Source organism: Podarcis melisellensis, assembly GCF_964234715.1.
Source record: "Podarcis melisellensis genome assembly, chromosome: 7".
In the NCBI taxonomy this organism is placed as follows: domain Eukaryota; kingdom Metazoa; phylum Chordata; class Lepidosauria; order Squamata; family Lacertidae; genus Podarcis; species Podarcis melisellensis.
The window spans coordinates 9648924-9675264 of NC_138539.1; the positions used below are offsets into that span (position 1 = coordinate 9648924).

Consider the following 26341-nt stretch of genomic DNA (forward strand, 5'->3'; position numbering starts at 1 on the left):
TTATTTTATTTTCAGTAATTCTGCCTCTTGCTCTCAAGATATTAGACCAATATATTTCAGCGAATAAACATGTCCACCTTAAACAGAAACATGCTGGCATTTCTTGTATGCATCCCAGAATAGAAGATGATAAAACACGGTCATTTTGTATAGTTTCTGAGGCAGATATTCCATCTGGTCACCATTCTGGCATATATTTAAAAGGATGCAAACAAAGAATGCCTGGCCAGAAATTTCATGAACAAGGCGAATTCTGAAGTCTTTTGAACAGATTATCAGCACTGAACTATTTAAGTGGCTGGGACATAATATACCGCAGTGACTGATGCAAGGCTGAGAGTGGAAGATCGTGTTAGGCTGAGTAAGATAAAACAATAGAAAGTATGTTTCCAAGTACAATTCAAAATGTTGGTGCTAATCTTTAAAGCCCTAAACGGCCTCAGCCCAATATACCTGAAGGAGCGTCTCCACCCCCATCGTTCTGCTCCGACTCCAAGGGCCTTCTGGCGGTTCCCTAACTGCGAGAAGCTACAGGGAACCAGGCAGAGGGCCTTCTTGGTAATGGCTCTTGCCCTGTGGTATGCCCCCCCACCAGATGTCAAGGAAATAAGCAACTATCTGACTTCTAGAAGACATCTGAAGACAGCCCTGTTTAGGGAAGTTTTTAATGTTTGATCTTTTATCGTGTTTTTAATGTTTGTGTTTTTAATGTGCTGTTGGGAGCCGCCCAGAGTGGCTGGGGAAACCCAGCCAGATGGGCAGGGTATAAATTAGTAGTAGTAGGCTGAATGGTACTCACGTATAAATGGCACTAGACTATCAACATCCTCCAGGCCTGTCTCTCAAGCCCTTGAGACTCTCCCCAAGCCACAGCCCTCACTACCCCTCCTTCAGGTCGCCCTCAAGTGCTTTTGTCTGCTAGAATGAGTCCTTGGCCACATACACAGCACCCTTCTAAAAAGCAGCGTTGTACCAACCATGTCTTCCCCAGAAGAATCCTGGGAACTGTAGTTTGTCAGGGTTGCCGAGATTTGCTGAGAAACCCCTATTCCCCTCGCAGACACACAACACTCAGAGTTTCCCAGAAAGAAGAACTGGTTGTCAAGCAGCTCTTGCAGCTGTAGCTCCAGGAGGAAGATGGGAGGGGGTCTGGTCTCTTTGCAACCCTCAGCACCCTTAAACTACAGCTCCCAGAATTCCTTGCAGGGAGGGGAGCAATGACTGTTAAAGTGGTATGGTAGTGATTTCAATGTATGTTGCTCCTGCGGCTCTGTGGTAGTGCTTTTGCTTGACTGGATGTGTGTGTATGTACATGCAAAAAGCTCTTACTTTAGTGTGAATGGAACATAGCCTACAGTTCAGAGAGTCAAATATATTTCTCTGCCTATTTGGCATCTGTCCTCAGCAGTCACTGCATGATGTAGGAAAGGGTTCCAAAGCCCTCTTTTTAAAATATGGCCTTGAGCTATCACAAGTGATAAATTGAACAACAGTGATTAAAATGTACGCGTGGGCTTTGTGACACCAAGCAGGTACTTAACAATCTCTCACTTTGTTCCGCGTGTGGTCTCTCCATGACCTTCATTGCATTTCTGTATTTATTTATTTATGTGTTCACTACATCTATGTTCCTTTTCTCTTTTTACCAGCATCCTCAACGTCCTTAAAAATGCAATATTATAAATAATAAACGCATGCTTATATATTTTTTAAAAAATTGCATGAAACCCTCCCGCTTAACTTTGGTTCAAGTATGATCGAGAAGCCTACCCTTCAGAATGACAGTTGTTTTACATTTCTCGGCAAATAGAATTTGGTCCCTTTTGAAGAATGTTCAGAGGGAAATGAATAACAAATGGTCAAATGGTACAGAAAGATAAAGAGGATCGATGGGTTCCTACAACAGTCATTAAGGCAGTCATATGCGCTTTCACGTGGAAGTAAGACTCATTAAACTCAGTTGGGACTTGCTTTCAACTTACCATACATAGTAAACCAGGCATAGGCAAACTCGTCCCTCCAGATGTTTTGAGACTACAATTCCCATCATCCCTGACCACTTGTCCTGTTGGCTGGGGATGATGGGACTTGTAGTCCCAAAACATCTGTAGGGCCGAGTTTGCCTATGCCTGTAGTAAAGAAATGGAAGCGAAGCAGATGCAAAAGAGTTGATTTTTTAAGATTCACTGGTGGGGGATGGGAGCAGTTCAAGTTGGCACTCAACCTACTTAGGCTGTCTAGCTAGATAGAAAACAGAGAAACTTCCCATGAGGAAGCTGGAGGAAGCTGGAATACAAGATGGACTGGGTACCAGTTTTGTTAAATGCTGCATTGATCATATTGAGCGGAGGCACCTTAGCCTGCTTAGAGCCTGTTGGGAAGCTACATGTTGATTTTTGGCTTGGTGCCACCACTTGTGCTATGTCTCCATAATCCATTCTCTGCCTGTACATTTCTGAACAGAGCTACTCACCAACCAGGGAAGGGTTGCAGATGCAGCAGCTTCCAAACAGAAGACAAGCACAGAGAGTCAGCCGAGTCACCAACCAAATCCAGAGATAAGACCAGGAAACAGTCCAAGGTCAACATCACAGGGGAGTTCAACCAAGGCAACTTCAGCCACCAGGGACTAGAAGCTATAGAGCTGTGTTGTTTCTCACCAGTGGAAGACGTACAAGGGAGGTCTTAAATACTCAGGCCTCCTAAACCACATCCAAACCACAGCTGTTGGCAATGAGCAGGGACCACGTACTCACGAGTAGACCACCAACACCGGGTCTTGTAAATGCATACTGAGCCATCGCTCTTTGGCCGTAAAAGTGTTTGGTTCCAGTGCTATTGAGGGCTTAGGGCTGCTTCACCTTCTCCTTGTGGTTCCAGAAATTCATTATTGGGTATCAACCGAGAGGTCCCCTCAAGGGAATTCTCAGCATTGGATTCAAGGAGCCCTGCCAGCTCCTCAAGGTCTCCAACATTTAGGTCAGGGCTAGACATGCCAGTTACCTTGGTATCTCAAGGTTCTCTGAATGCTGGATTCGCCTCCCAGTAACTTTGCAAGGTAATTTGCACTGTAAAAGGTGTCTAAAGCTACCTTGAAAGCTTCTTACAGATAAACATCAAACAGATAAACAACTGCACATCTTTCCAAAGACATCTGGAGGCAGCCCTGTATCAGGAAGTTTTTAATATTCGACAGTTTTGCTGTACTTTTATTATGCTGGAAGCTGCCCAGAGTGGCTGGGGCAACCCAGTTATATGGGCAGGGTATAAGTAATATCTTGTTGTTGTTATCATGCCTGAATGAGGAGTTGGACCAGAACATCCCACATCCAAAACCAAAGCTGTATCACACCGTAACATTGCAAGTGGCTCTGTGAATTGTTGTTGCTAAGGCATCTAAGCTGGAATACAAAATCGGTCCAAAGATATTTTTTTATGACCTTTAGACCATTTAAAGGTCGAAGCAGTTTTTATTGTTAAATAGCCAAGCAGGGAACTATGATATTTCAATAATAGGCAGTATTGTGACTGTAAGAAATAGCCTTTTGAAGATATTGATAGTTCCTTTCCACACACATTTTGCAGGATACACACTGAAAGACAGATTTTATTGTTGCAGTGTTCTTATTTCTCAGTCTTTTAGCCCTTTTGTGCAGGTGAAAACTCCACAGAGCCAACTATAGTTTTCTGACAGGACTGTTGAGTCCTGACCACATGCACAAGGAACTGTTTTCTAATGTGGCCTAGTAAAGAGAAGCGACTGAAACGCCTTCCTTACGCCAATTACCTTTCAGCCTCAATTCCCCATTGTTAAAATGGGAATATGAACAACTGCTTCTCAGCATTGTTGTGCACCCGAAACATGTTTCAGGAATGTTAATGCCTTGTTATGTTCAATATTCTAGTCAGGAAACCTATTTACATGGATTTATTTGAGGTCTCTAAAGGAAACTTTGTAGGACATCTGTACTGATTGATTTTTGTGAAGTGATTAATTTTTTGTGAAGCACACGATGCAATTCTAACTGGACTAGCTCTGGAGACTGAGTGCCTCTTTTCGGTCAGCGAAAAATAGTATTTCTGAGCTTTCTTAGTTCCCAGACAATGATATTTTTTTTTTGCAGTGGAAACCAGTATACTGATCGGTAAATAGACCATATAGCATTCTTCTCTTCCCATTGTTGCTGACTTTTCCTCAGCATTGCTAGGAAAGTCACTGAAATAGGGCAGACCGAGTCTGGAGAAGAAAGTCTTGAAAACAAGAAACTACAAAAATAGTGTATAATTGGAGGAGACAGGAACAGAGAGGTCTCTCGTCTTCCTTACTTCAGGCCTTGTTCATCGCAGGGAGACAGTCAACCAAACATACAGAGGAAATGTTCCACCAGCCAATTAGAGGACATGCTACCTCAGTGAAGATCGCACCACTGCTCTAGGGAGGGCCAGAGAAGATGCAACCGGGGCAGCCATGTTTGTTTTCTCATTTGCCTGTCCCCGTCACATGCAAAACAGGGATGGAGGGTGTTTGTCTTACATTTTTTCACCATGAGGGACGTGGATGCAGGGAGTAGAAAGCCTGAATGCTGAGCACATGCTCTGTCCTTGCGCCACACTCTTATTGTGCACGAGGCTGAGGAATCCCACTGAATGTCCACTTGGGATAATTGCAATTTATATGTGCAGAGTTGTGCACAGCCTTTGCATGTTCTTCCCCCACATCAATTTCTTTTGCTAGTCATTTATGAATGAGGCATCAGCTTGGTGTTCCTCCTGTCTGCCTGGAGAAGCATGTCACTAAATTAGTACAGGGCATTAATTTTAATGCAGTGTAATTTATTGAGTAGCTGAAAATTCTGCAGTTGTGGGTGGTTTTTTTGGTGTGTGCGGTTTTTTTGCAACTTCAGAGTGAGCGATGCTACCTTGCTTTTCCAATCCATCTTTTTATGGAGGAGACCAGGACTCAGCAGCCACGACACATAAATACTTCGCGGAGCTGTTCGGTGCCAATGAATTTCTGCTTTATTGTGAAACTTTGCAAGGCATAAAAATGTAATACAGTTGGAGATATGGCATTGCTAAGGCATTGGCTTGCATGTGTTGCTCTAGAAGCGTTACCTAATGGAACAAATTAGCTTGCTAACGTACGTATTGAGATAGATTTGAATCTTGCTGTTTCTTAAGCCAGAAGCGTAGGTCTTCTGTAAAGTTCTGAAGACAGGAAACAGATACGGCTAATTCATTTCCTTTCTCCTTCTGCAGCCTTTCCGGTGTGCACACTGCCATTATTCCTGCAACATATCTGGTTCTCTGAAGAGACATTACAACAGGAAGCATCCCAACGAAGAGTATGTTAATGCTGGCTCTGGAGAGCTTGCCGCCGAAGCCCTTCTCCAGCAAGGTGACCTGTCTTATTTTGAAACCGTCACACAAAAATTACTCCTTTGAATTAAGACACAATTAAATTTCTTTTGCAGAGAGTATGCTGCGGCAGGCTTAGCTTTTCAGTGGCGGAGAGTGATGGGATTTTGTGTGTTTGTGTGTGTGTGTCACTGTCATCACTTCCCTGAAAGAAAAAACCTGTAGCAAACCTTGTGTACGAATTGAAAATCCACATGAATGAAAGCTGGAGGGAAGCCAACACCCTCTTGTGGATCGGCCCAGGTTTAAATTCCTACAGAACGCGTTCTTGGCTCTTTCTTAATGGGAATGATGCCAAAGGCACTTTTAAACGAAGAAAGCTGTTGCTGTATTTGAGAAAAGGTTATTTTTCCCCAGTTACGCTTTTTTTTTTTACATTTTGGAAACTGGCTGTGCAGCTGTGATCAGAGTTGGCACCTCCAATCCTGAATGTATACAACCTGGGGTTGTATTCAGTTGTGTCCCTCCTTGTCCATCAGTCTCTGGTCAGCAGAAGGCATCTGTTATTATAGAATTGGGGGGGGGCATTTTCGCTGATTCTCCCTTCCCTCTGCAGCTCTCCTCCCTCACCCTCCCTTCACCATCTCAAGAGAGGCAGGGGACATTTTGGAACAGTGCAGGGGACAGCAGGAGAAAGGGGAGATCTGCAAAAATCAGTCTGCACCCCACTTTCATCTCACAGAAGAATCCCCTGGATTCAGTAGCTCTCTGTCCACAGATGGACAGACACACCCCGTGGAACTCCTGTTGGTTTCTGCAGAAAGAGCTTCACAAACCTTTGATTTGATGAACTGCATCTCATGGAGCAAGCAAACCTAACGTTCTGCTTATTGCTTCAGGATATTCTTCTGACTGCGGGGAACGGGAAGCCGACCTAGAGATGAGCCTTTGGCCCGATTCAGCAGACCATCTTCTTACATTCTTAACCTAGCCGGTTCTTCTCTGGGTCACTTGTGAAACCGCCCTGTGGGTCAAATCCTACTTGGTTAAACACTTAGCATTCCTCCCGCAAAGCATTCTTCTCTTGTACTTGCTTCCTGCATACATTTCTCAGTTCCACTGCATCAGCTCAGCTCACTTCCAAATAACTAGCTGAGCATCAGAGTAGGTGCCTGAGCATTTTTCAATTTTCCTGCTATATGAGTTTTTGTTGTTTTGATATTCACTAGAGCCTGGGAAAATAAAAGAGGAAGCAGGGAGGGAGAGGAATTCAAGAGGACTCTTTTCACTACTCCGGGCCCTATCTAATTAAAAACGGGTTTTGCCGAACAACATAGTGTCACGGCCACCCAGGATGGGTCCCAGCTCACAAGAGACCTCACTCCGTTGCAGTTTATTTACAGGAAAAGTTTATTGAAGATTTCTGCTTCTCATACAGTTCAGCATTGTGGCCGTACGTCTGCCACGTTAGACCGCTGAAGTCCCCTCTGACTCCTCCCCTCTTCCACACCAACTTAATAGCCTGGCTCTAGACCACCTCTTCCTCTCCTTTCTTTTCCGCAGGGTCTTCCTGCCCCCCTGGGTTCCCTCTCTCCGTGACTCGCCTGAGGCTGAATCCTCTGCCGCCTCTTCCCCCCTCCTTCTGGCTTTGGGGCCGGGCTCCTCCCCTGAGCTCTCTCCACTTCCGCGCGCCTCTACGTTTGAACTTGGCGCGCGTACGTTGCTCCTGACCTTTCTTTCGACCGCTACACCACCCTTTGTTCTGCTCTCCACCCTTTCCGGCTGAACACCTTGCTCCAACCCCCTTTCTCTGTTCTCTCCTAATCCTGCTCCCTCCGAGAGGCTGACGACTCCACCCCCTTTACTCCGTTCCAGCTGAGACGCCTCTTGCTGCGTCTGTCTTCCACTGGGCTCCTCTCCGCTTCTCCCTTCTCCTCCCTTTTGCTTGATTAAGGTAACCCCCTTTTGAGAATCCTCTGACTCGCTGCTCAGACTCGTGGATTCCCTTAGAATTCCGTCATCTTCTTCCTCATCCTTCTGCCCCTCCTCCCACTCGCTCTCCGTCTCCTCTGTCATCTCCTCCTCTCTCCCAGAAACCCTGACATCCATCCCCCCCTCGAAGCCCCCCCTTCCCCCCTCCCGCTCGCCGGGTGCAGGTTGAGGAAAACGTGGTTCTTCCGGGGTCGGTTCAGGATACAGGTTGTCCACTTCAACGTTCTCCTCTGGCAGCTCCGTATATGTGTGTTCGAACTCGGGTTCCCCACCCAAAGACATCACAGTCTCTTCCTCCATCACTGTTTCTCCTGGCGCTGCCTGCCAAGGACCTACCATCCATCTCTGACTCCATGCCTCCCTTGGCTGATCCACCCACCAACAAGGGCCTGTCTCCTCCCCCCCCAGTCTCGGATCCCTGGTCGGGCTTGTTTCGGGCGTATGGCCCTCGGGCGAGGAGAAACCCTCGAACGTGCTGTCCGACAAAGTGGGCGTGAAAAGCCAATCATCAAAATACTCCTCGGGCATGGGCTTGTGCGGAAAAAGTGCATGGAACTCCTCCTTCAACAGGGGTTCGTCCAACGCGTAACCCGGCACCCAGCTATTGGCAGAGGCCGGAGTGCCTTCCCTGGCGAGAAAATATTCAACTCCCTCCTCCCCCCATCTCGAGTCCAGTATCTCTGTGACCTCGTTAAGAGGTTCTGGTCTTGGCGATTCCCCCCTCTCAGGCGCCCTCCTACGTGGCTCTGGGGGTGCTCCTGACTCTTGAAACCTGTGTGGGGTTTTGTAGGGAGTGAGCACCGACCTATGAAAGACCGGGTGCACCCTGGAACCCTCCGGAAGGGCTAGACGAAAAGCCACCGGATTGATCTTAGCCTCAACTTGATATGGCCCTAGCTGCCTGTGTCCTAACTTCTTCTTGGCCAATGACCTGGCCGGCATCGCGTGGGCTGCTAACCACACCCAGTCCCCAACCTGGATGTCCTCTCCCGCCCTCCTGTGCTTATCGGCCTGCACCTTATACGCCTGTTTTGCCAGCTCCAAATGTCTCCGCAGCTCCTCGTGCACCTCTTGCAACTCCGCTGCAAACTGGTCGGCATCTTGAGGCCCCCCCCCTCCTGGTGCCGCAAATCTCGGGAAGGTCCTGGGATGACGGCCATTGTTCGCGAAGAAAGGCGTCACCCCGGTGGATGCGTGTTTCGTGTTGTTGTAGGCGAATTCAGCCATCGGCAGATAGTCCACCCACGCCGCAGGTCGCTGGTTGGCGTAGCACCGCAGGTACTGCTGCATGATCGCGTTGACCCTCTCCGCTTGACCGTTGGTTTGTGGATGCCTCGCCGATGTCAGGTTGATTTTGACGTGCAAGATGCCCAGAAGCTTTCGCCAGAAAGTGGAAACAAACTGGCGCCCCCTGTCGGACAAGACGGACTGCGGAAGTCCATGCACTCTGAAGACGTGATCGATGAAGAGCTTTGCGGTCTGTTCTGCCGTCGCCACCTTGGCACAAGGGATGAAGTGCGCCATCTTGGTGAACAAGTCCACCACCACTAACACCGCCGTCTTACCTCTGGAGCTGGGCAGGTCTGTAACAAAGTCCAACGCTACCCTCTCCCACGGTTGCTGCGGTGTCTCCAGCGGTTCTAGCAATCCCGCCTGCTTCTGGTGCACTGGTTTGGACCTCTGGCAGATATCACACCTGGCGACGTAGTCCGCCACCTCTCCTCTCATCTGGGGCCACCAAAAGTCTCTAGCCACCAACTCCATCGTCTTCTCTTTGCCGAAATGGCCTGCACTAGGGGCGTCATGCAATTGTTGCAGAACCTTGGCTCGAAGCTCGTCGGTGGGCACGTAAAGGGCACCCTTACGAGTCAAAAGTCCATCTTGCAATTGAAACTCATCGTTGTCTCGCGACCCTCCGCGTAGCTCCTCCATCTTAGACTGTGCAAACTGATCCCTTTGCAACGCGCGTCGCACCGCGTCCAGGTCGACTGTTATGGTAGCGCACGTCCACGCCTGCGGTGCGAAAATGTGCTTTGCTGCGATTGGAGCTGCTTCCTCCAAGTATTGCGGCTTTCGGGATAGCGCGTCTGCAATAACATTGGAGTCTCCTGGGATGTATTCTATTTTGAAGTCGAAGTCCGCGAAGAACTCCGCCCAGCGCATGTGTCGCTGGGTCTGCAACTTAGCCGTCCGCCAATACTCTAAGTTCTTGTGATCCGTGCGGACCTGCACCGTGTGCTTGGCTCCTATCAAGAAGTGTCGCCACGCTTTGAAAGCTGCATGAATGGCCAACAACTCCCTGTCCCATATGGTATAATTGCGCTCCGTCTTGCTGAGCTTCCGGGAGTAGAACGCACCCGGTCTCCAGTTGCCTTGTGAATCCTCTTGCAAAAGAACGGCCCCAACCGCTCTGTCTGACGCATCGGTCTCTACCCGCATGGGTCTGCCGGGATTCACGTGGAGCAGCTGCTCTTCGGAGGCGAAAAGACCCTTAAGCGTCCGGAAGGACCGCTCCGCTTGTTCGGTCCAGACGAACTTCTTCTTCTTGGAACTGAGGGTGTCAGTGATAGCCGCCGTCGCGTTCGCAAAGCCTTTAATAAACTTGCGGTAAAAATTGGCAAAGCCGATGAACCTCTGGACCTCTTTCCGATTTCGAGGGCTTTTCCAGTCCAACAGCGCTTGAACCTTAGCCCTGTCCATGGCCAGTCCCTCGTCGGACAACTTGTAGCCAAGGAAATCAACCTCTCTGACATCAAACTGGCATTTTTCCAACTTGGCGTACAGCCTGTGTTCCTTCAGCCTCTGCAGGACCTCCCTCACGTCCTTATCGTGATCCTCCGGCGATTCCGAGAAAATCAGGATATCGTCGAGAAAGCAGACACACTTTTTGTAGAGGAGACCTGCCAGCACGTGGTGCATAAATGCTTGAAAAACGTGGCTGCCATTTTGGAGGCCGAAAGGCATGACTCTGTATTCGTACGTGCCCAGAGGGGTGAACATGGCGGTCTTCCACTCATCCCCTTTCCGGATGCGGATGAGATTGTAAGCTCCACGTAGGTCCAGCTTGGTGAAAATCTTGCCCCTCCTGACGGTCGCTAAAAGGTCGTCAATCTTGGGCATGGGGAAAGCTTTGGGCTTAGTCAAGCTGTTTATGAACCTGTAATCCACTATAAGCCTTTTTTGGGGCGTGTCTTTCTTCTTCACAAAGAAAACAGGGCTGCCTCCCGCTGCTTTAGATTCCTGGATGAAACCGCGCTTGAGGTTATGGTCTATGAACTCCCGAAGCTCTTGCATTTCGTCCTCCGACATGGAGTACAGCTTGGCAGCAGGCAGTTGCGCCCCTGGCACTAAATCAATCGCGCAGTCGTAAGGTCTGTGAGGCGGCAACTTGTCAGCTTCCTTCTCACAGAAAACCTCCAAGAAGTCCTGGTACTTGTGAGGCACTGTTTGCACCATACCCAGATGCAACTGCTGCTCGGCTTCTCCTCCCTGATCGGTCTGAAAGCAATGCTGAGCACAATACGATGAACAAAAGGTGATCTGCCGCTGATACCACGCAACCGCGGGACTGTGCCTCTCCAGCCAACTCATGCCTAACACGATGGGCGTGTCCGATAAGTGGGTGACATTGAAACTAATAAGTTCTCGATGGTTGCCAATCTGCATCAGCATGGGAGGGGTTTGCTGCACCACTTGCCCCCCCAGCAACTTCCTGCCGTCTACCGTGACCACGTTCAGAGGCGTCGTTGCAGGCAGGAGCGCCATGTTGTGCTGCTTAACGAACTGCAGTCCCACGAAGTCGGCGTTGCTTCCCGAATCGATCGTTATTGGAACCTCGAGGAGTCTCCCATCAGGCAGCTGGAGTGTTGCTGTGAGCAGAACTGCCGGTTTGGGAGGCAAAGGGTCCACGCTCTGCGGCGATGCTGGGGGCTTGTCTACAGATCCGCCTGGCTGAGCCCCATGAGCTCTGCTTCCAGCCAGGCACTGTCGTTTCCCTGAAGTCGCTCCCCTGGTTGCACCTCTGCTGTCACAGTTGCCAGTGCCGCAGTGTGCTTCTGGAGCCTCTGGGGGCACTCTTTCGCCATATGGTGCGCACTGTCACAGATGTAACACTTCCTGGTTCCTCTAGGAGGCTTCGCTTTGGCTGCACCAGGGACAGGGCTCTGGGATGGCTTCTGAGCCCTAGCACCACCAATCTCCATTGGCTCCTCGCTGTCCTTCCCCATTGGCGAGGGGTGCGCACGGCTGAAATCCCTGTGCACAAAAGGGAGAGTCCTCGCTTGCGCACGCGCTTGGGGCCCGTCCTCCTCGTGCCACGGACGTCCCTCATGTCGAATTCCAATAGCTAAAGCCCGTTGCACCACGTCTTCTAGGGTCTGGGGTCTGTCCCCTCTAGCGATCTCATCCTTGATGGGGGGGCTCAATCCCTCCCAAAAAAGATCTCTGACCGGTTTACTGTCCTTTGGCCAATCTAAGGCGGTGAGCAATGCAAAAAATTTAGAGTGGTATTGGCGCACAGTCGCTTTCCCCTGCCTCAGCCCGTGCATTTGACGGCGCGCAATGTCCACATCCACAGAGGATTGAAAACAAGAATCCATCGCTTTGATGAACGCAGTTGAATTGCGACGGGCCGGTCCATCTTCGCGCCACAGATTGCGTAGCCAAGCCCTGGCCTCCCCATGCAGGTGCGAAACAATGAACCCCACTTTCTCCTCCTCATCTTTAAAATCGTGACGGAGTAAATGCAGTGCATACACGACGTCCGCTCTGAAATTGGGATAGTCTTGCAAGTTGCCATTAAAATGCGGAACCAGGGCACCCCCCCGCCGTCCAAGCGCAATGCCCTCCGCTCTGGATCCTGGGGCCCCCGCCCTGTCCGCGTGTTCCCACCTTGCCTGCAAATCCTGGCACGTCTTCTCCAAGTCGTCATTCTTCTTCTGCGAAGCAATGACTGCCGATGTGAGAGCGGTAACCTGATCCCGCAGTGCAACCAGCTGCTCCTCAGCGCTCATGGCCGCTCCCGTTCGTGAGCTTCGCAAAAAAAAATTTTTTGCTTTCAGAGAGGGGACTTACTGTCACGGCCACCCAGGATGGGTCCCAGCTCACAAGAGACCTCACTCCGTTGCAGTTTATTTACAGGAAAAGTTTATTGAAGATTTCTGCTTCTCATACAGTTCAGCATTGTGGCCGTACGTCTGCCACGTTAGACCGCTGAAGTCCCCTCTGACTCCTCCCCTCTTCCACACCAACTTAATAGCCTGGCTCTAGACCACCTCTTCCTCTCCTTTCTTTTCCGCAGGGTCTTCCTGCCCCCCTGGGTTCCCTCTCTCCGTGACTCGCCTGAGGCTGAATCCTCTGCCGCCTCTTCCCCCCTCCTTCTGGCTTTGGGGCCGGGCTCCTCCCCTGAGCTCTCTCCACTTCCGCGCGCCTCTACGTTTGAACTTGGCGCGCGTACGTTGCTCCTGACCTTTCTTTCGACCGCTACACCACCCTTTGTTCTGCTCTCCACCCTTTCCGGCTGAACACCTTGCTCCAACCCCCTTTCTCTGTTCTCTCCTAATCCTGCTCCCTCCGAGAGGCTGACGACTCCACCCCCTTTACTCCGTTCCAGCTGAGACGCCTCTTGCTGCGTCTGTCTTCCACTGGGCTCCTCTCCGCTTCTCCCTTCTCCTCCCTTTTGCTTGATTAAGGTAACCCCCTTTTGAGAATCCTCTGACTCGCTGCTCAGACTCGTGGATTCCCTTAGAATTCCGTCATCTTCTTCCTCATCCTTCTGCCCCTCCTCCCACTCGCTCTCCGTCTCCTCTGTCATCTCCTCCTCTCTCCCAGAAACCCTGACACATAGTATCTGGATGCAACTGCAAGAGATGTGGACGCTGCACTCTTAAGGGACATTTTGCTGCTGCGCAGTTGGAAATCTGATAGCCCAGTCCAGTAGCTTCTTAAGTATGAAATGTATTCAAGGATTCAGGACATTGAAAAGCATGTAACGGGGAATTAAAATTGATTGCCTTTTGTTGGGAGATGCCGAGCTGTTTGTGGAAGTTGACTCCCTTGTTTTATTTTTGATGGTTTCCAAGTGTTTATCCCCATATTGAACGAAAAAATGCAGAACTTTCCCCCTCCTTAAAAAGCGTCTTGCAGGGATTTCAAAATTCGCTTCTTTTTTTTTTACAGTAGAATAGATGCCAGACTAACACAGCCGCTCTAGATAATGAATAAAACATCATTCTCCCAAGCGTGACATTTCTAAAAAGCATTTCCAAATTATTCTTTTCTTCTTTCTTAGCTGTTTTTTTAAAAAAATGTCTGCAAAGAATTCACATTTATCGGAAGTGCTAACCCATGTTCCAACAACACAGAAACAGTGACACAAGCCAAATTCATTCAGAATAAATGCTGTCTGCCCTCCCCCTTCCACTGTTGCAAATATGGGAACTGGAGGACAAAAGCAGGGGTCGGCAACCTAAGGCCTGTGGGCCGGAAGCAGCCCACAGAGGCCGTTTAACTGGCCCACGAGCCACCCTGAACTCAGCCACCCGCTCAGCGAATCCCCACGCGCTGCGCTAAACCAGCGCTGCACAGGGACTCTCTTTTGCGGCTCCGGAAATTGCTTCTGCGCATGCCCAGACGCCGGAAATCGTTTCTGCACAGGCATGATTTTTGGCATCTGGGCATGCGCAGAAGCGATTTCCGGCCCCCGCGGACATGCACAGATGGGATTTCCGGCATCGTACTGCGTCGTACCAGCCCACAGAGGATCTCCATGGGAGCGATCCGGCCCATGCCCAGTAAGCCTTGCCGACCGCTGGACAAAAGCATCGCAATGGGTGCACCCAGATGTTAGTTTCTTTGAGTCCTCCAAACTGCAATGAAGATGGAGGTCTGCGGTACCTTAGAAACAAATGCATTTATTGCAGCATGGACTTTGAAGGGAGCTGTACATCCATTGAAAAGCACGTGCATTGCATTCCAATGGCCCCAGATCCAGTTCCTGTTATCTGCCACCTGAAACCTCAAGAGCCACTGTCTGCCATTGTAGACAGTACTCAGCTAATGGACTGATGTTCCAGCCTGGAATAAGGCTGCTTTCTATCCCTGTTGGCATCAAGTGCGTGGGCAGCCATGTTTGTTTTTCCATGGACAAACGTATTTGTGCAACAGCAGCCAAGAATGCAAGTACAGAAACAGGGCAAGCCATACACATTTGATGGAATGGGGAAGAGTTTCCACTTCATGAACCTTCACGACTTTGCATTAGGAAATGGGGAGTCTGCACAGGAAGCCAGGAACGTATCTGTGCCTTCAGAATTCACGCTGGATTTGCTGTACATTTTCCCCCTATGATACACAAATGTGTATCGAGTAGCCAGATTAATTTGTTTTAGAAGTTAAAGAGAAAGGAAATGTTAGGAGCTGGAGGCAAGCACAGGTCAGCAATCAAAAAGGGGGGGCGGGACCCCTCAGTGTTAGTGCAGTTAAATCTTTATTGTTGTTTAGTTGTTTAGTCGTGTCCGACTCTTCGTGACCCCATGGACCAGAGCACGCCAGGCACTCCTGTCTTCCACTGCCTCCCGCAGTTTGGTCAAACTCATGCTGGTAGCTTCGAGAACACTGTCCAACCATCTCGTCCTCTGTCGTCCCCTTCTCCTTGTGCCCTCCATCTTTCCCAACATCAGGGTCTTTTCCAGGGAGTCTTCTCTTCTCCTGAGGTGGCCAAAGTATTGGAGCCTCAGCTTCATGATCTTTCCTTCCTTCCACTCAGGGCTGATTTCCTTCAGAATGGATAGGTTTGATCTTCTTGCAGTCCATGGGACTCTCAAGAGTCTCCTCCAGCACCGTAATTCAAAAGCATCAATTCTTCGGCGATCAGCCTTCTTGATGGTCCAGCTCTCACTTCCATAAATCTTTATGCAAGAAACCGAAACAGCACAGGCCTAGTGATCCCAGCAATCTCTCTCCATTTTATCTACTATAATAGTAGATAAAATCAACTAACAACAGGGCCTGGGCATCTCAGCTATCTCTAAAATACCCTTCAAAGCCAGCCAACCACATGGCCTCCCTGTCGCCAAAAAGAGGGTACCGTGGCCAGAATATAGGTTGTAAACTTCAGGCAGATTTGCCCAGTGAAGCTAAAGCTGTTTTGTTTTTTAAGCGTCAGCTGCTCCATGCAGCAAAACCTGTTAATTATTTTGTTGCTTAAACTTTCCTGCATTTTTAAAAGGCAAGCTGTAAGGATCTGGAGCTGTAACCATTGATAAGGAAATAGCCCAGGGCATCCAGTTGCACGTAGAGTTCTAGTAAGAAAAGTACTTAATGGAAGTGTTTTCCAGTAAGTTTCCCTATGGGTGTCTTGATGCTGTAGCTTAAACTCGACTGTAAGAAGCCAAAGGAGGTTCGCCGTGGGAAGCTGCAGATAGGAAGCCTTCTAAAACGAGCGTTTCCCCATACTATCAGTAGCACACAGATCCTCGGGGGTTTTCTGGCTGCTTGTTATCTGCGACTTCTTTTCATTTTGTGACCCCTTATTAATGCAATATAGAAACTAAATGTCACTTCCAAGCGACCAGTTAGTGCATTAATAGAGTGAGTGTGTGTGTGTGTGTGTGTGTGTGTGTGTGTGTGTGTGTGTCCAGGGGGATGGTGGGGAGGCCAACAGTGGAATTGCTCCTTTGGCATTTCAGAAATATGAAATACTCCAATATGATTTGACTACATGCACGGGTGTCAAAAGCATATAAGGTATGTCATTCAGTGACCTTTCCCCCTCTCTGTATTGCCAAAGTATTTAATGAATTGGATGGAAATTAATTTTCTTTAGCTGCGGTGTCAATTAGCTGTCGCACAGTTTTCTGCTACTGGCTCAACTGCATGCTTCCATTTGTTGTTCCTTAATTAAAGTCGCAGTGACAAAGGTGCCCATTTTAATTAGCAGGGTGTTATTGTTACAGTAATTTTAATTTAAAAGAAATAGAGGAAGGTCTTGCGTCTAATTGAGTTTTTATTAAGAGGGTGATATGAAATGAATATTTCATTTCAGATTTGGTAACTGATGGTATCTTTCTCCTATCCTGTGCCAAAGGTACTTACTAGGGAGCTGTGCAATGTTGCATATTAACACATTTGACAGAGAAGCTATTCCAGTTTAGCATAAAATCAAGCAGCCTGCATTGTCTAAAGCAGTTAAAGATAATAATAGGCAGGACTTAGGAAATCCTTGAAGACTAATAAATGTCAGCAAATGAACCTCACTTTAATGAGGTTTTATGAAATGAAATAGAGGAAATTATTCCATTCCGCCACATTGATGAAGTCCCATCTTGAAAGAGTTTGGCTTGGAGGTGGAAAACGTTTGGCGCAAAGACATTTCTGCAACTGATAAACAATGTGCCAGTGGCAAATTCTCCAATGTACCGCTGTGAGATTAGGGTGGCTTGCCACTGCACGAAAGCATGTGGAGTTGGGATATAGAGACACCATTTATATTTGCGATAGTTATTTAGTTCACTCATAGACTGCCCTTCATCCAATCAGGATCACAGGAAAGATCACAAGATGTGTCATGGCAGCTCCCACATGCTGAGCCAATTCCACAGTGAGCCAGCGGATGTATCACTGGTGTGATTATTAGCCCTTAACAGTGGGGGACAGGATAGCAGAGAAACAGAAAAGGCTCTTATTTCTGATATCTCTGTTTCAGTATTGAGTCTTTTTCGGTATGTTTCTTTCCCCCTCACCCCATGCCCAGGGTCCTACAAAACAGCTCTGGAACTGTTTCCCAGGTTTTTCACCTTCATTTTTGATGATTGCTTGCTGCAAATGACCATTTCAGTATGCTCTTCCAGTACGATACCATAAGATTTTGTGGTTTATTTATTTAAAATGGAGAGATGCCTTAGAATAGGGATGAATGGATTAGTGGCCACTGCTGCATTTCTTTCTTTCTTTTTGTAAATCTACATAACAATCAAATACACATTTCTAAATGTAATTAATCCTAAAATACACACCGTATGCACATTTCAAGATATATAGTAAAAAGAAAAAAAACGCATTGCAAAATCAGAAAAAAATGCAAAGTCTGAATGGTTACTGTGCCCCCAATCACTATAGGTTGGGACGAGTGGGTCAGGTGTGTCCGTATCAGAATTCACAAATAAGGAATTCCTCAGGCATCCATAACTCAGGGCTATGTTTTGTTCTGCTGCTCAGTGCAAAGCAACATTTCCCACCATGCTGTGCTTCCCCCAACCCTGATATTTCACAGCAAGATTTCAGGGCTTCTTCTGAATCAGGACAATAAATAAATAAAAATCAAGGAGCAATTTATTTATTTTTTTAATGTGTCCAAATTGCCAGAGATTTTGAGCACGGAAATAGGAAATATATTAATATTCTTAACTCTGTGTGTAGTAGATTTATTTTTTGTGTTTCTAGTTAAAAATTAGCAAAACAATTTCCGTGTGCATGCGCATGCAGAATTTATCTGAAATACTCTGCTGCCGGAAAACAAAAAAACCCAAAACCAGTAGTAAAAACATAGTAGTTATATAACTGACAACGTGTTGCCGTTTAAAGGTGCATAAAATTTGCTTTGTGCAAATTGGAAAGTAATCATCTATTGAACTTGATAAAGTTGCAACCTGGTAACCTGGCGTGCTGATTTCTTACTGGCGTGCTTATGCCTTAATTTATCAACAACGAGAGGCAAAGATCGTGCTGATGAAGTTCATCTTGTTCTCTCTCCCTGCCCCCCATCTTTCTTTCTTTTCCTTCAGGTGGCATTAAGTGTCCAGTTTGCAACTTCGTGTATGGTACAAAGTGGGAATTCAACAGACACCTCAAGAACAAACATAGACTCAGATTGGTCGAGTATGATGGAGAGACAAAGTGGGAGGTAAAACCAAGCAGTGGCAGCTAGCTGGCCCTGAAATCTCGAGCTTCTCTAGAAGGGTCAAGGTGGGGGATGTAACAGGAATCAAATGAGAATACGACAACATAAACTGCCTTATGAGATGTAAAAAATGCACTGCCTCTTGCGTAGGCATGCAAAGATGTATGCTATCTGGCAAAAGGATCCTTCTCCCCCCCCCCCATTGCCCTTTAAAGGTAAAGGTAAAGGACCCCTGACAGTTAAGTCCAGTCGCAAATGACTCTGGGGTTGCAGCGCTCATCTCACTTTACTGGCCAAGGGAGCCGGCGTACAGTTTCCAGGTCATGTGGCCAGCATGACTAAGCCGCTTCTGGCGAAACCAGAGCAGCGCACGGAAACGCCGTTTACCTTCCCGCCAGAGCGGTACCTATTTATCTACTTGCACTTTGATGTGCTTTCGAACTGCTAGGTTGGCGGGAGCAGGGACCGAGCAACGGGAGATCACACCATCGTGGGGATTCAAACCACCAACCTTCCGATCGGCAAGCCCTAGACTCTGGTTTAGACCACAGTGCCACTGGCAACCCTCGTTGATAGTTACATACTGCAATAGCTGTTTGTGATGTGCTTCTGCCAGCTAATTCCCTTTGATCACCAATCACTGGCTCTTTTTGCAGCCCAAAGCAGAAATTCCTGAAGAAACGCAGTATCTCCATATCACGGAAGCTGAAGATATGCAAGGAACTCAGGCCGCAGTTGCTGCTCTGCAGGACCTGCGATATACCTCGGAGAATGGTAAAACGTTCTTTTTAAGGAGAAACAAATGTTTTGCAAAAGCAATGTATAAATGCTGAGCGTTCAAAACGAGTCCCTGTACATTAGCTCAGTAATCCTTGCATGGTAATAATAATTAGTATTTATACCCCGCCCATCTGGCTGGGTTTCCCCAGCCACTCTGGGCGGCTCCCAGAAAAATATTAAAATACAGTAATTCATGAAGCTTCCCTAAAGACAGTATGAGTTGCAAATGTAGGTCTGAGAGTACCAAGAAGAGAGAGTAGCTAACCTAGGGCCACCCAGAGAGATTCATGGTCAAGATTGCATTTGAACTGGCCCTTCCTGCTTCAGAATTACACCAACATTACATTATCAACAAAAGTGGCTTCACTAGCGAGCATATTGTTTTGTTTTATCAAAGTTGCCAAGTCTGGAGCGACTCTGGGAAAGAAACACCTATTGGCTGCAGCCTGGTGCCACCAACACAGCTGCTTCCCAAATTCTGCACAGACTTGAAGCAGTTCGGGACAGCACAGAGGCGGGTTGATTCTGTTCTAACACTGAACAGCATGTATAGTGTTATACAGTGGTTCCGCTCCTTCCTCCTGGGCCGTGTTCAGAAAGTGGGGGGTGGTGGTTGAGTGTTCAGACCCCTGGGCTCTCACTTGTGGGGTGCCTCAGGGTTCTGTCCTCTCCCCCATGCTTTTCAACATCTACATGCAGCCGCTGGGAGAGATCATCAGGAGGTTTGGGCTGGGTGTTCATCAGCATGCGGATAATATCCAGCTGTACCTCTCTTTCAAATCAGAGCCAGTGATGGTCCTGTGTGAGTGTCTAGAGGCAGTTGGAGGATGGATGGCAGCTAACAGATTGAGGCTGAATCATAACAAGACAGAAATACTATTTTGGGGGGACAGGAGGTGGGCAGGTGTGGAGGACTCTCAGGTCCTGAATGGGGTAACTGTGCCCCTGAAGGACCAGGTGTGCAGCCTGGGAGTCATTCTGGACTCACAGCTGTCCATGGAGCCACAGGTCAATTCTGTGTCCAGGGCAGCTGTTTATGAGCTCCATCTGGTACGCAGGCCGAGACCCTACCTGCCCGCAGACTGTCTCACCAGAGTGGTGCATGCTCTGGTTATCTCTTGCTTGGACTACTGCAATGTGCTCTACGTGGGGCTACCTTTGAAGGTGACCCGGAAACTACAGTACAACTAATCCAGAATGTGGCAGGTAGACTGGTGACTGGGAGCGGCTGCCGAGACCACATAACACTGGTCTTGAAAGACCTACACTGGCTCCCAGTACGTTTCCGGGCACAATTCAAAGTGTTGGTGCTGACCTTTAAAGCCCTAAACTGCCTTGGTCCTGCATACCTGAAGGAGCATCTCTACCCCCATCGTTCTGCCTGGACACTGAGGTCCAGCGCCGAGGGCCTTCTGGTGGTTCCCTCACTGCGAGAAGCCAAGTTACAGGGAACCAGGCAGAGGGCCTTCTCGGTGGTGACACCCGCCCTGTGGAACGCCCTCCCACCAGATGTCAAAGAGAACAACAACTACCAGACCTTTAGAAGACATCTGAAGGCAGCCCTGTTTAGGGAAGCTTTTAATGTTTAATAGATTATTGTATTTTAACATGCTGTTGGAAGGCGCCCAGAGTGGCTGGGGAAATCCATACATAATAAATTATTATTATTATTGAAAAGGAACTAGCACAGCAGTCCGAACCCCACTAATGCCTGGTGAAGAGTGTGAGGTGGGGTTGGGGGATGGACAAAAGACCCGTTCCAGGCAATGTCAGCCTATAGCTGCCAGGTTTGCGCCCGGTGCCGTCAGGTGGCAGCGGTGCAGCCCGTTCAGTCGGATTTAACGACTTACTGAGGTCACCAAATGTAAATGGAACAAAAGAGACTCTTGGCACCTTGGAGACTGGCCAGTTTATTAGGGCGTAAGCTCTTATTCCTCCAAAGCAAACGTAGTGCCACCAGCGGGGCTCATCTCTAAGCATATGACCAGACCAGTGGTGAGGGGAGAAGACAGGATTCTGTAAGGAACTAGGGAAGAATGTGAAGACGGATTTGAACGAGGGATCAGCGGGGGAAGTTCTCACTGCAATGGCATGGCGGGGTATGCAGCACTGGAAACATAAGCAAAAGGAGATGAATTTGAACAGAAGATTGGCAAGTTTGTGTTACTGTTAACGCCGTCCTGGTTCTCATACTGACATTCTCTCCGATTAGGGGGACGACTTGACCCCGCGGCTGTGAACATCCTGCAACAGATCATAGAGCTGGGCTCGGAGCCCCACGATGCAGCTGCCGTCGCTTCTGTCGTTGCCATGGCCCCAGGAACTGTTACTGTTGTGAAACAGGTCAAAACTCTTTCCTCTCTCTCTCTCTGTGTGTGCATGTGTGGATTAGACAGAAGGAGTGATACTTCTGGCTGTTTGTTGTATGCAAATAAACAGTTAATATTTCTAAGCTATTTGAGACCACATTTGTTTAGCTAGACAGCTCAATACTGGGCTGTCCTTGCAACACCACCTTGAACCACATTTGTTTCTGGATTTGGCATTACAGAATGTGTGAATTCTCTGCCTAAAACAGAATGTAATCCGAGGATGTGGACAGGCTGCTTGGACGAGTGAAACCAACCACCTGTCTCCTGGATCCTTGCCCATCCTGGCTTATAAAAGCTAGCCGGGAAGGACTGGGCGATGGGCTTCGTGGGGTGGTGAATGCTTCCCTCCGTGAGGGAGCCTTCCTAGACCCACTGAAAGAGGCGGTTATTAAACCGCTTCTTAAAAAACCATCTTTAGATGCGGCCACAATGGCCAACTATCGCCCAGTCTCAAATCTTCCATTCTTGGGCAAGGTGATAGAGCGAGCGGTTGCCGAACAACTCCAGGCACGCCTGGAACAAGCGGACCATTTGCATCCCTTCCAGTCGGGATTCAGGCCTCATCATGGGACTGAAACTGCCTTGGTCGCACTGGTTGATGATCTCCGGCGGGCTAGGGACAAAGGTGAGAGCTGTTTCCTAGTTCTGCTGGATCTCTCAGCGGCGTTTGATACCATCGACCATAACATCCTTCTGGACCGTCTTGAAGGGCTGGGAGCTGGGGGCACTGTCCTACAGTGGTTCCGCTCTTTCCTCCTGGGCCGTGTTCAGAAAGTGGTGGTGGGGGGATGAGTGTTCAGACCCCTGGGCTCTCACTTGTGGGGTGCCTCAGGGTTCTGTCCTCTCCCCCATGCTTTTCAACATTTACATGCAGCCGCTGGGAGAGATCATCAGGAGGTTTGGGCTGGGTGTTCATCAGTATGCAGATGATACCCAGCTCTACCTCTCTTTTAAATCAGAACCAGTGAGGGCAGTGAAGGTCCTGTGTGAGTGTCTGGAGGCGGTTGGAGGATGTATGGTGGCTAACAGATTGAGGTTGAATCCTGACAAGACAGAAATACTGTTTCTGGGGGACGGGAGGCGGGCAGGTGTGGAGGATTCCCTGGTCCTGAATGGGGTAACTGTGCCCCTGAAGGACCAGGTGCGCAGCCTGGGAGTCATTTTGGACTCACAGCTGTCCATGGAGGCACAGGTGAAATCTGTGTCCAGGGCAGCTGTTTACCAGCTCCATCTGGTATGTAGGCTGAGACCCTATCTGCCTGCGGACTGTCTCGCCAGAGCGGTGCATGCTCTGGTTATCTCCCGCTTGGACTACTGCAATGCACTCTACGTGGGGCTACCTTTGAAGGTGACCCGGAAACTACAACTAATCCAGAATGCGGCAGCTAGACCGGTGACTGGGAGCAGCCGCCGAGACCATATAACACCGGTCTTGAAAGACCTACATTGGCTCCCAGTATGTTTCCGAGCACTATTCAAAGTGTTGGTGCTGACCTTTAAAGCCCTAAACGGCCTCGGTCCAGTATACCTGAAGGAGCGTCTCCACCCCCATCATTCTGCCCGGACGCTGAGGTCCAGCGCTGAGGGCCTTCTGGCGGTTCCCTCATTGCGAGAAGCAAAGCTACAGGGAACCAGGCAGAGGACCTTCTCGGTAGTGGCGCCCACCCTGTGGAACGCCCTTCCAGCAGATGTCAAAGCGATAAACAACTACCTGACATTCAGAAGACATCTTAAGGCAGCCCTGTTCAGGGAAGTTTTTAACGTGTGATATTTTACTGTATTTTTGGTTTCTATGGAAGCCGCCCAGAGTGGCTGTGGAGGCCCAGCCAGATGGGTGGGGTATAAATAATAAATTATTATTATTATTATTCATTATTCCTGTATATAAAGTTGTGGGGAGATATAGGGCTGGTTTCGATAGATGACATCAAAATACTTATTGCGAGCCTATTATTTTAGTGCATTGAGCAACTAGTAGCTCGGGTGAGAGAGACATCAGGCATGCAACCTTTTCCCTGGATGGTTCCAGCTCAGAATGGGGGGTGAAAGGATGGGGGCATCGCTGATCTTGGAAACTTATTCCCCTTCTCATTCGCTGCATTCAAAGTCCTTGCATGTTGCAGGTGGGGGAAAGCTTGGAGCATCATTCTCTCACACACATTTTGGAATTCTATGTACAGGAGTGACTTTGACACAGGGGCCGCACTCTCAAACTTGCAATCCCCCACAAGGAAACTGAGGTGATTGCAGTTTCATGAAACCATATGCCATTTGCCTCCTGGCTTGCTTGGTTCAGAGTAGCTACATTTCTTCCAGAGATAGGTTTCCACATTGTGGAGAAAGTGGCTGTTTAAATTGGCCTCTAGGCAAGAGAGTTGAGAAAATTGACCTGCATTCTGTTCCATTTCTGAGCTTTATCCTGTAATGAGGTAGCAATCTGCAAGCTGTTGGAAGCAGTGAGGTTGCAGAGGTTCTGCTGGGGACTTATTTGATCTGTAGGATTTTGTTGGAGTCAGGAAGGGAAAAAAATGGCTTTCTAATGGAAGTATGAGGCATCCTTCTCACCCCATTTTTATAATTAGGGCTTTCATTATTCATAAAGAACCTTAAGATCATGGTTTGCTCATAAAAACACATTTCAATAAAATTGTATGTTTTCAGATACTTGCATAAGGCACTGAGTCCTTGTTATATACTGTTAGCTTTTATTCTATGTAGACACCCTTTGAGATAAATTCTTGTGTTGATTGCCAAATGACTTCCTTTGCAGCTTTTGTTTCGAATCTTTGTGTTGGTGGCATTATGCTAATCATTTTTGTGTTAAAAAAAGGGGGGATAGAAGCATATGATAATGCAAATATATTTATATATGCAGAAGATCAAGAGTGGGGGGGGGAGTAATATTCCAGGGAGTCCTTATCAAATGTTGAGAAGCTAGACTATTATAAAGCTCAAGGATTGCTGAAAGGCCTGAGCCATAATCCTGTGGCAACTCAGAGCTATGGAATAGTGTGATCTCTCCCCCTCAAGCCCCTTCGGTTTCAGCCCAACTGCTGAGCAACAAGCATTGCTTCTGTGACAGATGAAAATGGCTACACTCTAAATACTCTTGGCATGATCTTCCTCTTCTTCTCCCTCGCCTTTGGCAGTGCTCATTGTATATTGCTTGTGTTGGCTGGAGCACCAGTTCTAACAGCCAATGCAAGCAGCACGAGGCTCCCCTGTTCAAGGAGTTGGGGTGACTGGCCTACCTCACACTGTCAGCCTAGCAGTTTGAAAGCACACCAGTGCAAGTAGATAAATAGGTACCACTGCGTCGGGAAGGTAAATAGCATTTCTGTGCACTCTGGCATTCATTACGGTGTCTTGTTGAGCCAGAAGCAGTTTAGTCATGATGGCCACATGACCCAGAAAAGCTGTCCGCGTACAAAGGCCGGCTCCCTCAGCCTGAAGCGAGATGAGTGCTCTACCCCATAGTTGAATTTAACCATCCAGAAGTCCTTTAACTTTTACACTTTAATAACTGAGTAGCAATGGTACAGGGTTTCAAGTGGGCCAGAACCATTTGCAAAGTTTGCATGGCTGCTTCTGCTCCTTCCCACTCCTCACCTCTTCCTTGTAGTCTCCTTTGTATTCCACCGCGTCCCCCAGGGTGTCTCTGCTCAGTAGAAGTGATGACTCGGGTAATCGCTTTGGCAGCCTGAGACAACCAAACTAGCTGAGGACTTGGACAATTCATTGGCTAGCCTTGCGAAATCTCAATTAAGTTGAGTGAAATAAACGCCCCAACTATTCTTTGTTGCTTGATCCTCAGCTTTCTGAAATACATTGTTGAAACACGAGCAGGTACATCTAGTCGTAAGGGGCTATGTGTAAGAAACCAAAGAATTGGTGTCCCAGTCCCACCATCACACATTTTAAAATCAATGTCATGAATGTAACACAGAAGACAGGAGGCTGCTTCGTTCAGGTGTCTTATTGTAAAATCATTAACCATGCTAGATCTTGACATATATACCTGTATACCTGAAGGAGCGTCTCCAATCCCATCATTCTGCCCAGACGCTGAGGTCCAGTGCCGAGGGCCTTCTGGCGGTTCCCTCACTGTGAGAAGCAAAGCTACAGGGAACCAGGCAGAGGGCCTTCTTGGTAGTGGCGCCCTCCCTGTGGAACGCCCTCCCGTCAGATGTCAAAGAGATAAACAACTACCTGACATTTAGAAAACATCTGAAGGCAGCCCTGTTCACGGAAGCTTTTAATGTGTGACATTTTATGTATTTTTAATCTTTGTTGGAAGCCGCCCAGAGTGGCTGGGGAAACCCAGCCAGATGGGTGGGGTACAAATAAATTATTATTATTATTATTATTATTATTATTATTATTATTATTATTATTGGCATATGTAAAAATTAGATACATCCTAGAGCTATAGAACGTACAAACAGGGGCACCTAAAATGAACCAGAGGATGGACCATCTTCCTTGTTGATAAAGGCTTAGCTGGATATTTTATATCAGGGGGAAAACATTGAAAGTTGTTGGCATTCATCTGTCTTGAGAGAGTGGAGTGTGTCTCCAGGGGTGAAGTCAATCTGCTGCATTGGCAGCACCAAAGTGACCTCCCCGGGGTGCAATCCTAGGCAGTGTGTATGGAGGTCCCCCTCTCGATCTGGCTGATGTGGCTCAATAGAAAGCAGACGTTTGGCACCAGCTTGGCTGCAGGAGTTGCCAGAAGGTAGGCGTACCTGGTGCCATCCAACCACCTTAGGGACTCCACTCTGGATTTGTATAGTATTAGCCTTTTCTTCTCCTGAAGCTATCCCGCAAAGCCTAGATGGGCTACCTTCCCAGGTGGACGAGCCTCATGTGTCCCTCACTTCCCTATATAGTGGTACCTCGGGTTAAGAACTTAATTTGTTCTGGAGGTCTGTTCTTAACCTGA

At 48.1% G+C, this 26341-nt stretch overlaps 1 protein-coding gene across 1 annotated transcript in view; it reads left to right on the forward strand.

Moving 5' to 3' along the window:
• The window catches only part of ZFAT (zinc finger and AT-hook domain containing), a 93668-nt gene that overhangs the window by 60654 nt on the left and 6673 nt on the right, over positions 1-26341 (forward strand). Inside the window, exons 12-15 of the mRNA XM_081918667.1 lie at positions 5260-5398; positions 18132-18250; positions 18904-19021; positions 21240-21370. Coding sequence (XP_081774793.1) covers positions 5260-5398; positions 18132-18250; positions 18904-19021; positions 21240-21370 — 507 coding nt within the window. The remainder of the gene's footprint in view (positions 1-5259; positions 5399-18131; positions 18251-18903; positions 19022-21239; positions 21371-26341) is intronic.